Source organism: Daucus carota, chromosome 3, assembly GCF_001625215.2.
Source record: "Daucus carota subsp. sativus chromosome 3, DH1 v3.0, whole genome shotgun sequence".
Taxonomy (NCBI): domain Eukaryota; kingdom Viridiplantae; phylum Streptophyta; class Magnoliopsida; order Apiales; family Apiaceae; genus Daucus; species Daucus carota.
In genome coordinates this window covers 53,746,791-53,764,077 of record NC_030383.2, presented here as the reverse complement: position 1 = coordinate 53,764,077, position 17,287 = coordinate 53,746,791, and the positions used below count along the sequence as shown (strand labels likewise).

Below are 17,287 nucleotides of genomic sequence, written 5' to 3'. Positions count from 1 at the left end.
TGTCGTGAAAGGTGAGCTCTTACGATATTCACCACCGTGCCATATCTAATACAAGCCTCACGGATTACCCAAACTATCATGTAACTCCTTCTTAGAAACATTACCGAGACCCATAACAAAACACACAGAAACGTCAAAACAGACACAAACATCCCAAAAAGATGGGCACGACCTTGATGACAAGGTACTCAACAAGAACTCACCCAAAAGGATTAGATCTTGGTTTTATTGATAAAACTAAGAAATAGGAGAGAAGATGGAAGAACGAAGATGATTAATCAGAGGGGATGAAAGATGAAGAGCGGAGAAGTGGGGATTAGAACTTGGAGTCGACTCTCAAAACTGCAAACCCTATATTTGTGCCATTTAAATAAACTTATAATCCTGATTTTACAATTGCAGAGAAAATACTCGGTGTTCTCTCTATTTACTCTTCCCATAGTCCTCTCGGGCTCCGATTTGTATGTATAAACACCCGCAAAACCATGTCTGCAATTCAGAGAAGCCAAGTAATTTTCTAATCTTCTATGCATTCATTCACCACTTATTCTTTTATTATTATATATTTTAATTTTTTTTTCAGCTGGATCTCTTGGAGTTCATTGATTGGACAGGGATTGAGTGTCTGAATCAGAACCCTAGTCACCCTTTTGGCAATGCTCTTAAACAGGTATACATATGATGTTTATCTGTATGTCTTTTCTATGTTTATGTCTTTTTATGTATAATAATAAGAATTGGGTTTTGTTAAACATACTGTTTGCTGAATTCTTGAATGGTTTTGTTATAGTTGGGGTTTTTGGTTCTTGATATTATTATTATTTTTTTAAATTTGTTGTGTCTAGTTATTTGTTTCGGTTTTTGATAAGTGATGAATGTTAGTGATGTTTATATTGGTCATTATACTTTGTTTGAATAAAGGTTCCATTTTGTTTACTTTTGATGTTCTTTCAAGCAGGGTGTTTCGTTTTTGTAATAATTTGGGGGTGTTGGGCCCAGTAACACAAATTTATACTTTAATGCCCTGATAACGATCCAAATAAATGGCCCCGAATATCATTCCGTGATGGTAAATCGTGTAGCGTTTTGCATTTCAGGGCAAAACGCTACATCGTGTAGCGTTCTCAGCAAAAATGAAAACACTAAAACGCTACTTTATGTTGCATTTTCATGTAAAACAAAACTCTGTCTACCATTTTAAAACCAAAACGCTAAATAATGTAACGTTTTCCATTATAGTTGTATAAATATTAAACTGGTTCCTAGACTTTAGGGCCTCACGACCCTAAAGCCTAGAATTAATTAGGGTTTGGGGCCTAAAGGCCCTAAGCCCTCAATCCTAAATCCTAACTCACAGTTAATTTACTTAAGTATAAATAAATCATTCTAAAACCTAAATGTGAACCCTGAAATATTAAGAACTGTTAATTCACGTTCCAATTATTTACTTTATTAAACTGGTTCCTGACCCTACACCCTCAATCCTAAACCCTAACTCGCAGTTAATTTATTTCAAGTATAAATAAATAATTCTAAAACCCAAATGTGAACCTTGAAATATTAAGAACTGTTAATTTACGTTCCAATTATTTACTTTATTAAACTGGTTCCTAGGCTTTAGGGCTTCACGGCCCTAAAACTCAATTTAATTTCCAAGTATATTTTTTTTATAAAGAAATACTCAAAATGTAACTTTGTGTAGCGCTTGCATTTTCATAGCGTTTTTGTTTTTAATAAAATTGAAAACGTTAAACGATGTAGCGTTTTGTTGTTTGTTTAAAACGCAACTTCATATACGTTAATGAATGGTATTGAGGGCCATTTTAACAAAAAATGATATTCTGGGCATTAACTCTGATATTTGTGCTAATGGGGGCCATCTTTCAATAATTTGGTGTAGCACTTTAAGGATAGGAATTAGATGACATGTTGGGACCAAGACCTACTATTATAATGATGTTGATTTATTTCATGGTTTATACTTGGGAGTATTTCAGTTTATGACAATGTTCTGATTTATCAGTTAGTGAATGAACTGAGGCCTTTCTAGTTGTTTTAAGTTGTTCTTAGGCAATACAGTGGTGCAATTGGTAAATGTTATCTTAATGACATGATACAAATTGTTTCATGTTCCTTTATAGCTGGTTAATTGTATTCAAGGGTGGTACTAAAAGATCGGGAAGCAATATTTATGTACTATTCAACAGTATCCATCTTGCAATTCCAATTCCCTCGATGTAGGGTATATTACGAAGATGATAGAACTGAAAACAGACTTAAAGAAATGATAAAAAGAGTGAAAAGTTGTATGTGAATATAAGGAACTACCAGATTAGGACGTATCCTATTTTAAGTGTTTACATGCATTTAACTATTGTGGATGATGAACCTACATGGTGAAGCTGGTTTGAGTCTAGAATACAGAGCTTGCTAGTTGGGTGTTTTTTCATGTAATTAACCTGTTCCCAGGACTATGCACTTGTGGGGAGGGATCCTCCTTCTTCGGTTTAAAACTATATATCTCAATAGTACAGTGATGGTTATATATGCCAGTTCACCAGTTGTAGACATCTTTTTGCACTAACAGGCAACAGCCACTTAGCAGTAAGCTTCAAGTCTTTGGATATATAGAATAGTTTTAAACACATGTGTTTGACTTTACAAAATTTCTTTTTCTTTTAATTTTTATGGGGAAGATAGTAAAAAACCAAGGGTTTAGTTCAACATGATCCTATAGGTTGAAATTCTCCTGACCAGACCATAAGTGGGAAATGTCAATTGCTCTGTAAGCCCTAGTTCTTACAGGACTTAAACAAAGACGATGGGAGGGACTAGAGAGAGAGAGAGAGAGGGAGGGAGGGAGAGGGAGAGTGGAGAGAGCGGGACTAGACAAACACACATAGAGAGGGGAGGGGGGAGGGAAGGAGGGAGAGGGAGGGAGATTGATTGATTGATTGATTGATTACTTTTAGATAAATAGCCTTCTTCTTTAGGACTTCGGCTAAAAGTGTCACCTCCAGATGGTCGATTCCCCATCACCTAGTATTTGCTATTCTCTATTGCTTTCTTTTTTCTTTTATGAGATATGTATGATTTTTTTTATTAATTATATAAGTACATATACTCTATAACAATTTTACTACATGGATTACCGCCAGTATGTGATTTATGCTGACCTGAGCTGTAAATAATATTTTAAGAATATATGGAGGAAACCAGGCTGCACATGTCGTCATATATACATCTGAATTCGGAAAGAGAAAAGTAAAGAGTTAAAATGCTAAAACAGAACGACCTCGATTTGTGTATTCGACGAAATCAAGATGATTTCGTGTTGCGTGTCACCTCACATCCTCCATAGCTTACATGTGCAAGTTTATATATAATTAACAGGATACTAAATTGTACGCAATCAGGGACGGATCTAGAAATCCAGTTAAGTGGGGGCAAAAACACACACAAAAAAAAAACTCTTTTCAGAGACAAATTTTCACTAAATCAAGAGCGGTTTGACTTAAATTATTAGATAAATATATAAGTTTATGATAAGAAATACGCAATATATTAAAGCAGAACTACTCAGATATGAACCCACAATCAACTGAGTATGAATAGAATGCATTGATCATGGGGTCATTAGAAGTGAAAACATAATTTAATGATATAAAATATATTAAAATTTTGAAAGCAGTGGGGGCAACTGCCCCCAAAAGCTATCATGTAAATCCGTCCCTGTACGCAATGTATTAAACTTATATATATGCTTGTATCTGATTATTACAATTATATACAGTATTATGTAATTGTATACATGAATTTATGATAACGCATCATGAGTATCTTGCAGTTGTGGATGTCATGATGGTCTGCACCTACCATGACTTGATATTTCACCAGTATTAGTGTCTGCTACCTAATATATATCATCTAAAAGATAGATCACATTCTCTAATTTTCATCAGTTGCCCTTTTTTTCCCTGTTTTCGAATCTCCAATTGCACGGTAAATCATTCGAATTTACTGTTCATCGACATTTGAAAGGAAATATCTAGCTCAGCATTACCTACTATTAATGCTTTACTAGTATAAATTAAGCAGCTAATTTCAAAAATAATAATTAAGCAGCTAATTTGTTCTCATTAATTAACTTAATAGCAAAGATGTTATCTTTAAATCTCTACTTCTATGGTACTGTTGAGTTTGTGTAGTCTTTATTCATGACCCAGGCCCAAGTGGTAGTTTTGACCCAGTTTTCTCGAAGGGAATCACATGTAGCCTTTTATTTTGACTTTGGAAGAGTCGTGTTTTGTCTGTTCTGAAGATCTTGAATTGGTGTAATACATATCTGATGTTCATACATTGTAACTTATTCTTGCCTTGGAGCTAATATAAGGTTGCTGAAGTGATCGAAACAAGTGAATTTTGACGAGGGGTTCTTTCCATATTGAAATGAATTGAGAGAATGAAATAGTAAAGGTGTTAGAGCAATTTTATGTGCAATTCGTTTCAACTGAACTAAAAAGCACATTGCTAGTTGATTATTCACAGTCAATTGAATTATAGGTTCCACTCCATATGTCAGTATTCACATTTTAATAACTCCATATTCACAGTCCCCAAAAAAACCAGATATAGCTTAATAACACATTTTAATCTTATTTTATGCTTACCTGCCTTTACTACATTTTCTTCTCTTGATTTGTGGTACTTTCTAGCACCTTAGGTTTGTTTGTCCACGTACTTGATCAGTTTATTGTTCACTGAATGATCTTATTTGTCCAACTCATCTACTTTATAAATGCAATTTACTAATATGAAGCAAGATCTGCCATCAAAGGCAAGCTAATATAGAAATGACATTTTCAATGCACTTTAGTTGAACTTATGCATCATGAATGTCAGATTAAATTCGTAATAAAGTTTTAAGCCTTCAATAAGAATTGTTTTTAAGACAAATTACAACAAAATATTAGCTAATGCATATCTTGCAATTTTATTATTATTATTTTTTTGAAAATGAGAATAAATCTCACAAAAATGAACCGACAATTCACCATGACAATTTTTTGATTCAAGAAAGCTTATTATCTAACCGTCGGACATGCAAGATGACCGGAGAAATTTAGACAATAAAACTTTAATGTCCGAAAAAAAACCCGTCTTCTTCCAAGATTCCTGAAAAATAAAACAAAGGAAACAAGAAGAATATAAGACAATATATAACAATTATATATATTATAAAAATAAAAAATATATCCAATAATTAATTATTAATAAAATCACGTGTATATGCATGTGGTGTTTAAAATATTGACACAATTATGATAACTCATAATTGAGACAATTAAACTCTTAATTAAGGCACAATTAATAAAATATTAACGCCCTTAATTAAGACACAATGAACGCCCTCAGATAAGGCACAATTTACGCCCTCAATTATGAGGCACAATTTACGCACTCAATTATGAGGCACTATAAACGCCCTCAATTATGAGGCACAAATAACGCCCTCAATTATGAAACACAATTAACGTCTTCCTTTCCGAAACCGAATCTACCCTCAGCCACCACCGCTACCGCCGCCACGCTATCTCTTCCGCACACGACCGCCACAAAAGTACGAATCTTCCCAAACGCCTTAGGAAGAAATCCCACACCTTAAAGACAAATCAATCCTCTTCACATCCTTTTGCGACGCCTCCTGTAAAATCCTCACAACTTCCACATGAACCTCCTCACTCCTCTACTCTCCGCCACGTCATCACCACCGCCATAACAGCAACCACCGCTGCATAAATCCTCTCTAATTTCGCCTTCGGCTTCGCCAACACCACAATACCAAATACATCTTCGTCGGCACCAATTCCGTCCACCAGATCTCCCTCGATGATTTTCCAATGTTATGACTGTCGAACAGATCTCCAAAAATCTTGTGTGCATATGTATCTATATATATTATATTAAGCATATACAAGATGAAGAATGAAAAAAGAACCAGAAGAGCGTGGAGGAAAACCCAGAAATACGATGATCGTATTTTCGAGAATAGGGAACTTCCGCTATCGTATTTTCGAAAATCCCGATGATGAACATTGTTTGTTTGTACTACAATATGAAAATATGAATCTTAGTTCATAGATACTAGTGAATTATACATGTGTGAGGGAGAGGGAGAGAGGGGGAAGAGCCGGAGAGAGATTCATGCATATCTTGCAAATTTTTGATGTGTAGGAAATACTAGTTTGTTTCCCTGCTTTTCATCCACTACATCATTGTTGGCCTCCTGTTCTAGAACTGATATTTTCTATTCCTGGTTACATTTTTATTTGCCATCGTTCTATCATCTTATAGTTACTTGTATATTCTAATAATAGTGGGAAGCAATTATATATCTGCTGGTACTTTAGGGTTATAGGGAAGATGCTGGTTTGTTTTTGGAGAGTGATGCGGATGAGCAACTCTTAATATATATACCTTTTACCCAAGTAATTAAGCTTCACTCTATGGTCCTGGAAGGTCCCGAGGAAGAAGGTATTTCTTTTTACTCATTCTTTTTACTTGATTTAATCTTTAGCAGTTTTCTTGGTTTATTGGTTATGATGGGAAGATGGAAGTAAAATGAACATGGGTAATCCCAACTTAAGACCTTTGGATAAAACTCGGGGGTCAGTGGCATTGTTCCAATGACATGATTTTACTGAAATCTTTCATTTGAACTTATATATTACAATTTGTTTTGCACTATCTTCTTACTCCAAGCACCTACTTCAAGTTCATGGTTTTTTAAAAGAAGGTACTCCATTGACTAACCAGTGCACATAACTACTTTTGATTCCCGTGAAGTACCTAATGCTTGATTGTCTTTTTTTAGTTTGAACTCATTTTACATCTATTAAACTAGTGCAGCTCTACATCCTATCATCTTGTAAATGACAAAACAGAACTCATTTTTCATCTACTGAACTAGTCGGCTCTACATCCTATTATCTTGTAAATGACAAATCAGAATTATGGATTTCCAAATCATTTAAGAAAATAATACCAACTTCCACCTTTTCCGATATCGACTATGCTGTAGTAATGGCTAGTATCTACTGTAAGATAATCTATTTTAGATTAAGTAAATCAAATTTCTAAATATGTAAAGCATAGATGATTAAATGATGGTCTTCTGAATTATTTTAAATGAAAGTAAAATTGAAAGGTGTTAAAAAAACCTTGGGAAGCTGGGACAAATGAGTTACTGTGTGCATATTATTACAGGCCTATGTTTCTTCTAGTAAATGCTTTCTAAAATATCTGAATACATTGACATGAATTTTATCTCTAGAGTTGGCTGAAATGAGCTCATAATATATTAGGTAAGTACTTCATAATATTTGCACTTGATGTGCAAGTAGGTTCATTCTCTTTGAAGCTTACCAAACACATATATTCAAATTTGGTATATTGGCATGGGAGTATCATGCGGGTGCACTCTTGAAATAATTAGAATATTAGGATAGGTACATAATTACCTAATTTACCTATATATCACCCCAGGACCATGTGCCTCCTGCATATGTTTGACTTGTGATCTGGTTTTCTCTTGTTTTACTTCTCTGACTCGTTTTGTGCTCAAAGTTTAACCAAAATCAATTTGTAGGTCCAAAAACAGTAAAACTTTATTCCAATAAGGAGCATATGGGGTTCAGGTAGTGTTTCCATACTGCATTGGACTTTACACTGCAATCTTATTGAAATTTTCCTTTTTGTACCATACAGATATTTAAATTGTTAATTACAAATATTGGCAGCAATGTTAATGACTATCCACCAAGTGACACAACTGTTTTAACCTCGGATCACAATAAGGTAAGAATTATAGTGCCAGGCGATTGCCTGTTGTAAGGAATACGCTTTTGCAAAAGTTTATATTATTAAATCTCACATCTGATTGTTTCATAGGGCCTACCGATTGCTGTAAAGTATGTCAAGTTTCAAAATGTTCGCAGGTGCATAAGTTTGCTGAATGTAAATTTCCTTTCACTATATATTTATTCATATAATGGTAACTAATAGTATGGATCATCTTTTTGTTGTATGGAGCAGTTTGACCATTTTTATCGAGGATAATCAATCTGGGTCTGAGATTACGAAAGTGAAAAAAATTGGCTTATATGGAACTACGTAAGTGTTTAGTTGCACAACCTATAGCATTTGAACTAACTCTTTAAACTATTAAATGTAAGATAGTATACTTCCATGTACTCTTTTTCATCAAGTAATTTAAGTGTCTTGAATCTTCATGTTTGTAATCTAACACGACAATACTGACTCCAGAGACAGAAAGGAGTTGGGAGTTGGAAATAATATGGTGAACAAAGAATGATACTTAGTGAACAGGTTAAAAGTTAGAAGAATCGACATTAAAAATTAAAAATAAATAACCATCCAAATATATAAATTATAGATATTTAAACAGGGAAAGATCAGTGGATGTCTGGAACATAGCAATTATAAGATCAAATTTAAATAAAAATAAATAAATAAATTTAATTCATGTTTTAAAGCTGACCATACAACTACAAAGAACAATATCCTTCCGGTAACCAACCAAATTTACACCAGGCCTCATAAACTAAGACAATTTCCGATAGGTACAAAGTACAAACATCGATGTCTACATAGTGAATACTCCCTCTATCCCATTTTAACTGATGTTTGAATTTTTGACACTTATTTTAAGATGCTAAAAATATCATATCTAAATATAATTATTTCTTATAAAATTATACAGTATCAAATACTACCTCCGTCCCACTTTATATGAACAGTTTACTGTTCACCCGTATTTCAATGTGTTCGATAAATGTACTTTTATATAATATTTTTTCATGAATTTTATTTTGTATAAAAGTTTAAAGTTTAAATTTTATACAAAAAAATATTATATACACGTACCTCTTTTATATACTTAAAAAAGTGTGCAAAAAGTGATAAGGTCATATAAAATGGGACGGAGGGAGTAAGACTTTAGACTATAAACTTTAATTTGATATAAGAATTGAATTTTTTTGTTGAGTGTAACTATTACTATTTTCATACCTTAATATATGTGTCGAAAGGTCAAACATCAGTTAAAATGTGACGGGGGGAGTACTGTCCTAAAATTATCTAGGTACCGCCAACCAATATTTTTCGTTTTCCTGCCTAAAAGTTACGGCACATTTAAAGCCCATAAGTTGTGTAGCAATTTCGCATAATATTCTTCAAAGAGATTTTTATGTTCCAATATAAACAATACTTATCTTCTTCTTGTAATGTCTTGTATCATCTCTGCATGTATTTGTGATTGCATATTATGTTATCAACTTTACATTTTAGCCATGTTACCGGTTTTTAATTTGTGCCAAGTATGAACTCATGTTTCTATCGCAGGGTGGAAACTACCGATATGAAAAGTTTGAAAAAGATAGAAGACCATTGATTCTGGAATGAGCCAAGAAAGGACTGGCGCATTTTCACCAGTTTGAAACCTTGTATTTCACCATTTTGATGTTGCAGCTTCTGAACTCTTTACCTTTAGAATTGTAGCGGTAGCACTTGGAACTGTTTATGCAACTTGTTCATCATACATAAACATTAGAATCTGCTTAGGCAAGTTTTTTATTTTTTTTTAATTCAAAATTTTCCTTGCTTCTTTTTTATAGTAATATAAGCTTAACTTCTCTATGTAAATTTCTTCGGGATGTCTAAGATCTTGTTGCTGGTTGCACCAGCATTTGTTCTTATAAGCTGTTGTTCACTATTTGTCCAGTGTGCTTTAGCACATATATCTGAATATATATATATGAAGGGTGCCGCTCCCGAGCATATGATTGCTTGGGAGGGTTTAAACAACAAACGACTTTTCAGCCGTTGGATGAATATCTAGCGTCGAGGATTATGGCATTTTTTTTAACACGTTCATGGCTTTTTAACCGCTGGACGGGTAAAATGACCAGTCCAGCGGTTAAATGTGTGCAAATTGAAATGAACAATTACGCATTAATAGGCTGTAGCTATGTCTAATCACTGAATTCTAAGACTTGGATTTGGATGTCAGAAGTAGGATCTAATTAAAATATAGTCGCATGAATCTAATCTATCATTCCATTGCATTTTCATGTGTGGCAACATGATCTTCTGAAAGAATTTTTAGTTGTCTGCAAATGATGTCAGGTTAAACTATCTTATGTGCTCAGATGTCGTTTCAGTCTATGCATCTGTGTGTCAAGAACTTTCTGCAACTCTTTGATTTTTTTTTATGTTCTACTTCTACTTATAGACAGGCTTCTGCCGGAAGTGGTTTGGGAATGTCGTCTCGCTCATCTGTAACATTCGTCTAGATTCAGTGTAGCTTGATGCCCGTGTTAATGGTCCCTGCAGACAATGAGAAACGCATGTGTGCTCAATTTGCAGACATATGCCCACTTGATTCGGCCTTGCAATGCATTCTATTTTTCTTACAATAACAATTTCATGTTCATTAATCTCGCTAAATAATGTTTACATATAGCCAAATTAGCTTTTTACCGTAAGCCTGTGCTTAGAGTAAATTGGGCTGTTGAACTGAAGAATTTTACCCAACATAAGTTGCTCTAGGATATACATGTCCTTTCCACTATGGAAACTTACAGATCTAGTAAAGTGTGTTGATGGTAGATCATAGATGAGTTGTGTTGATTTCTACCGATCGTTTTTGTGGTTGTGTGATTTTATGAAATATACTGATAGTTTAAGAATTCGATTTTGTCAGGGTGATTAGTAAATCAGGTTGATCTTTGTATGATCAATGAGTTCACTCGCCTTACCTGCATTTATGATCATATTGCTGGGGATGCAAATCTGTTACTCATTCTCCATGATTCGAATATATTGCAAAAAGAAATGTAATATATGTAACTGCAAGTCGATGACACAAATCCATTATGTTTATCAATTATCATTCTCGTCCTATATGATTTGCATCCCTTACTATGGCAAAGTACAGACCTGTTGTATCTCTGAGATTCAATGTTTATCTGTCTAGTCTGGTCAGTGATAAAACTGTTATCAAGATTCTGAAGTTATTTATTGGCAAGGCATTCTTATCTGTTCCAAAGTCTGATAATTTTAAAATTTGTTCCAATGTCTGATTTCATCAACTCCAGGAGGAATCATCGGAAAGTTCATCCTAAACTAAAGATTAAATAGCTAATTCACCACTAACATCAATAAATACATATAACTCGGTCGTGATGTTGAAAACACATTCAAACGTATTACCAAGTAATTAAAAACTTTTAAATGCATCACTCTATCGTTCATCCTCATAAACTAATGATTAAATAGCTAATTCACCACTAACCTCCATAAATACATGCAACTCGATCGTGATTTTAAAAAAACATTCAAACGCATCATCAAGTAATTAAAAACTTTCAAATGCATCCCTCTCTGTCAGTTCCGTTAATTACTTAACGGAAAATTCAATTACATTTTTAAAAAACATGAAAAAAATCCGAAAAAATCTTTCTTTTAAAAAAAGTAAAAAATCTTGAAAAATTCAGAAAAATCTGGAAAAAAACAAAAAATTCTTAATAAATTCAAAAAAATCAGGAAAAAAATTGAAAAGCTCAAAAAAGAATCAAATATCTTAAAAGAATTTGAAAAAAATGGAGAAAATTAGGTGCCAAGTTTTTTTTTTATTTGGATTTTAGAAAATTTGAAAAGAAAAAAAAAAAGCTTGCCACGTTTTGTTTTCCATTTTTTTTTGAATTTTGAATTTTTTTTCTAATTTTATTGACATTTTTCAAAAAATTTAAAACTATCAGATTCTGTTGATTTTTTTCAGATTTTTTAAATATTTTTAAGATTTTTTTCTTTTTTGAACTTTCCATTACTTGCTTAACGGAAATGACGGAGGGTGATATTTTGAAATTTTTTAATTACTTGGTGATGTTTTTAAAAGTTTTTTCAACAACATGACCCAGTTGGAAGTTTTCAGCGAGTTTAGTGATGAATTTGCTATTTAACCCAATAAACTAATATAGTATTACTGTGCATAGAGGGTTAGCGAGCCTATGAGTCTGATGGTTAAGTTTATGACTATTCTCCTAAAAATTTATGACTTACGTGATTTGCGTGTTTGTTGCGGTTTAAATTTATTTTCGATTTTAAGCTGAAACATATCATGTTTGTGTAATAAGATACAAGTCGGCTTAAAGTTAGAAAGTGACTTAGGTACTGTTGGGGTTGCTGTTGCAGACAGCAACGGCAGGTTTTTGCTAAAAAACTAGTGAAAAATTGTTTGGTAAATCTAAAAGCAGCTTTTCTGAACAGCAGCTTTTAGCTGAAAAGCTGTTTTTAGAAAAAGCAGGTTCTCACATACTTTTGGAAAAAGCTGTTTTCAGCTTTTGCAGGAAGCTGTTACAAATTTAACTATCAAAACTCATCAAATAAATTATTTTTTATATTATAACTCAAAATTAGCAAATATCAAAAAAATTACCAAACAGTTATCTGATTTCTACAACATCATTTTTTTTACCAGCATTTTTTCTGACAGCACAACAAATTTTAACAGCACTTCCAACAAACCCTTAAAAAGTTAGCTTAAAGTACTTTTTTTGGGAAAATAGATTTTTTTGCCATCCAACTTATTATTTATTTAGAAACCTACCATTGAACTATAATTTTTTTCCTTTTTGTCACTAATGTTAGGTTCGGACTTTTTTTTGTCACTAACGTTAGGTTCGGATTTGATTATTAACACTATGTTATTTTTTTAGTATTATTAAAACGGTTTGTCTAGTGTGTGCCCATGGGTACATGCTAAGCGCGGAAATTTTTGTATTTGGGAGATTTTGATTGGTGTGGTTGGTGTATTTGCAGGGGGGTCCATCATTATCAAGAGATAGGAGCCAATCAAAATGATCTAAGCACAAAATTTTCCGCGCTTAGCATGTGCCCATGGGCACATCATAGAAAAACCGTTATTAAAATATAGTGTTAGTCTGCAATATAATGGCGATCTGATATGTGTTTATATCTTTATGTAGTGTCCTAGGTAGTTTACCTTGGAGGACGAGAGTTGGACACGCATTTTGAGACTCCAAAAAATTTCAAAAATTATTTTATTTTATTTTTTCTGAATAAAATTTAATGTTGGTTTTTTTTTTCATTAAAAAAACGTTGGATTTTTTTTATCACTAACGTTATGTTTTGATTTGATTATTAACAATATGTTATTTTTTTAGCATTATAAAAACATAGTGGTAGTCTGCAATATTATGGTAATATGATATGTGTCTATAACATTATATACAGTCATCTATATGTCCCTTAGCTAGTTTACCTTGAAGTACGAGAGTTTAACAGGCATTTCAAGATCCTAAAAAATTTTGTTTTATGAATTATTTTAAGACTCCACAAAAATATAGTATCACTTGACTTTATACACCCTCCGTCCCATTTTAACTGCTTTTGACTTTTTTACACGTATTTTAAGGTGTTAAAAAAATCACATGTAGACGTAATTAATTTTTATAAAATTTATATCAAATAAAAGTTTAGAATCCAAACTTTAATTTGATATAAGAATTAAATATTTTTATTGAGTGTAAGTATTATTTTTTTACATCTCAATATACGTGTTAAAAAGTCAAACATCAGTTAAAATGGGACAGAGGGAGTAGTTCTTTACCACTACTGGTCACGTATTTTAAGGTTCCCACTTTTTATAAATATAGTTCCATAAGTTAATTTTGAGATTTCCTTTCTGAGTAAAAAAAATATGTACTCTCGTCCTCTAAGATAAACTACCTAGGACACATATGGAGTACACATAAGTCTGATTTTAATTAAATATAATAAAATTTCCCAAAATGCCCCTTCAAAAGTTAACGGGAACGGCAGAAGATAACAGAAAGGGTGCAAAGTGTCTACGGGTTAAAAGTAAAGGGTTGCATAGTGTTTATTCCAAAACTATTAGGTGCAATGTGCAACATACTGAAATCAAACGGGTGCCAAATGCAATTAAATCTAAAAAGAATAACATAGTTGTTATATGCGAATTTGTCAAGATCAGCTAAATGGGCCGAGCCCATCAAAGGAGGATTGTTCAGCCCAAGAAAGTCAGGACCATTCCAGTATCAGAGTAACCCTGTCAAAAGATAGGGCGCGCCCTATCTTTAGGCGCGCCCACTTGCTGAGGAAAGTTCATTTTATCATAATTCCGAAGGGCAGTGAGGGGTACTTTGTGTTTAGGGGGACGCCCTTGAGCATGAGTAAATCTCATTGTTGTATCAAAGAAGACCCTACCTTGGAGTCTGGGGAGTTGTCCTCCTTGGGAGGTAGAGGATAAGAGAAGAAGACACCCCGGGAGGTCCTATCTCTGTAGTCTGGCGGGTTGTCCCTGTCGGGGAGTAGGAGAGTGCCCTTGCATTTGGGGTAAGCCCAAAAGGCTAGGCCTCATCGTATTGGGCCCCTTCCGGGAAGAAGATTCTAGAAGGGGAGGCCCAGCCCGCATGGGTCTCTTAGGAGAAAGAACTACGTAACGGCTTGATCCCCTATAAATAGGGGTACGTAGGCAGATTGTAGGCATCGATCATTCTTGAGAGCTATTCCAGTTAGCAATCTCGAACCCTTTGCTTACAATTGCAGCCACCTCCATAACAAACAACCAACCATCTCCTACATTCTCGCCAACTGAAATCTTGATCCACGCCGCGAACCTCATCTTTGTTAACCTACCAGTTTTCTCCGTTAACAAATTGGCGCTAGAAGGAGGGGTAGTTCAAGATTGTCCATCGAGGAGAAAGATGTCGAATCACGGCGAGACAACGCCCGGCGGGAACCAACCCCCCGATCCTAGATCGGGGATAGGCGATAACCCTCCCGTCGACAACACGCCGGTCGGGAACGCCTCCCAGGACAGGGCAATCATCATAACAGACGGAGAGTCTGGCGTCATGAGACGCCCCATCTCCGGCTCGCCGCCGGTATTCATAAGCAACGAGGAGTTACTCAAAGAATTGCACTACTTGAGAAACGAAGCGAGAGAACAGCAAGCTCTCCGAGAGCGAGTCGCTCAACTGGAGTCCCTTGTTCCCGGAACACATCGTTCCGGGAAGCAGCCCTTTGAAGAGGAAAGTCAGTCAGGCCATCGCGATGATAGAAGGCCTGTGATTGTTCCACGAAATTTGTTCGCGTCAGGCGGCCAGACCGCTACCGGAGGAGAGGGCGCCAGGGACGGAGGAAGACCCCCGCAAGATAGGCGAGCAACCGCGCATCTGGAGGAGGCCAGTCGAGATGTTAACGCTCTGGCGGAAAGATACAGAGGAAGAGTCAGTAGGGCGGATCTTTTGGCCCTGATCAAAGATCTTGAAAGCAGACCTGAATATGCGAGTACCGGATCAAGAACGGCAGGCACGGGTCGAGAAGGACATAGGAAGGAGATTCCGCATGGATCGGACTCAAGAAGCTATGACCGATCGCAAGAACAAGAACCCCGTGGTTTAGGAGGAAGATCGGAGCGAGACCCGATCATGCTTGAAGGACGGCAGAGTCAGGGAGGAACGCGCGAACATGCGACGTCTCCGGGCAACGGAAAGACTCATCATCAGGTTCTTTTCTTGTCTCCTCTTTGTAAATTATTGTAAAATTTATGTTATATTTCGTTCTAGTAGTAGTAGGATATGTAATAATGAATGGTTAGGCAAATCTTGATCAGACCATTGCCGATCCGCACATCCAAGCCTCGTCTCAAGCCAATGCTCATGCCAATCCGCATATTCAAGTCTCATCTCAGGCCAATGCGCCCCCATCTGCTCAGACTCACGCTAATCAATCCAATCCTCTCGCCACGGCAAATGACCTCATGGCTACCGGAACACTACCATCGATGACTCAGTCACAGCCAAATGTTCAGACCATTCCAGGCATCGGAGCTATTGATGTCAACAGCCTAAGGAAACTTCTGGCACATTTCGACGGAAGCCAAACGTCTCTTTCAAGCCAAGCCCTATCACCATTCTCTGCTGAAGTGATAGAGGCTCCGCTACCAGCCAATTACAGAAATACCACCTCCGATTTAAAGTTTCATGGCAACTCAGATGCTGTAGAGTTTCTTGGAAGGTTCAATGTTGAGATGGGTGTCTACCAGATACCAGATCCTGTCAGGTGTAGACTTCTTGCGGCAACATTCAGAGACAGCGCCTACCAATGGTTCCGGAAATTGGAACCAGCATCCATCACTTCTTGGACAAGTATGCAGACTATGTTCTTGACTCAGTTCCAGGCAACCGTTAAATACGCTCCACCAGTCACCACTCTGGCAAATATCAAACAAAAGGAAGGAGAGACTCTTCATGCCTACTTCAAACGTTTCAATGCAGAGTCATCCAACGTTCGGGGGGCAACTGATGAGACACTGAAGAGCTTCTTGGTGGCTGGGCTTCGAGTAGGAACTGATTTTTGGAAGCACTTGCAAGGCAATGATCCCAAGTCTCTAGCAGATTTATATGCAAGGGCTGAGGCATACAAGAATGTTGAACAATCACTGGCTGAGAGTCGAAAGAACGAGAGAAGCCCTGGTAAGGCCCGACAAAAGAGAAGGGACCGGTCCCCAAGTCCAGAACAAAGGGGGAGGCGACGAAGTCCCAACCGGGTCAACACCATGTATAGGAGGAACTACACACCGCCTCGAGATCATGAAGAAAGAGAAGATCGCTGGACACCGCTGGCCGCGCCAATTGATCACATTTTCGAAGTGAATCGTGACAAGGGACTCTTCCGTAGGCCAGCTCCACTAAACTCTTGGCAAGCCAAGAATAAAGACAAGTACTGTGAGTACCATGAATCGACCGGGCATGATACCCATGAATGTAGACAACTGAAAGAGGAGATCGAGTTGCTAATCAAAGAAGGCCAGCTTAATGAATGGATAGTGCGAGAAGCCCGGGCCCGACGGGATATGCGAACCAAGGACAGAAGAGGGCTTGGCTATACTGGCGATCAAGAGAGAGGAAAGCAAGAGGACATTCAGTTCGTTAAGGAGGGAAGCATTCATGTCATCTTTGGAGGGCCACATTTGGCCGGTGGAGGGACCAGGGCTATGGAGAGATATGCAAAGGAAGCAAAAGGTAGGCCCCTTACTAATATTCATAATTTGTCATCTAGACCGCCTAAGGTCTTTAGAGGTGAAGCCATTGACATTACCTTTTCAGAAGAAGATGCCAGGTGGGTTCACCACCCGCACAATGATGCCCTGGTGATCGCC

At 36.1% G+C, this 17,287-nt stretch overlaps 1 protein-coding gene across 2 annotated transcripts; it reads left to right on the top strand.

Moving 5' to 3' along the window:
• The first annotated feature begins 257 nt into the window (after nt 1–257).
• Nucleotides 258–9,717, top strand: LOC108210559 (PITH domain-containing protein At3g04780). 2 transcript variants are annotated; one of them, XM_017381896.2, is made up of 8 exons: nt 268–509; nt 584–670; nt 6,411–6,534; nt 7,649–7,697; nt 7,800–7,857; nt 7,951–7,997; nt 8,095–8,172; nt 9,424–9,717. In XM_017381896.2, the coding sequence occupies exons 1-8, from the start codon at nt 486–488 to the stop codon at nt 9,470–9,472; spliced, it is 516 nt and encodes a 171-aa protein (XP_017237385.1). In that variant the 5' UTR covers nt 268–485; the 3' UTR covers nt 9,473–9,717. The 2 variants fall into 2 exon arrangements, with proteins under 2 accessions (XP_017237386.1, XP_017237385.1); XM_017381897.2 differs by lacking the exon at nt 8,095–8,172 and having other exon boundaries at nt 258–509; nt 7,951–8,016.
• The last annotated feature ends 7,570 nt before the right edge of the window (nt 9,718–17,287 follow it).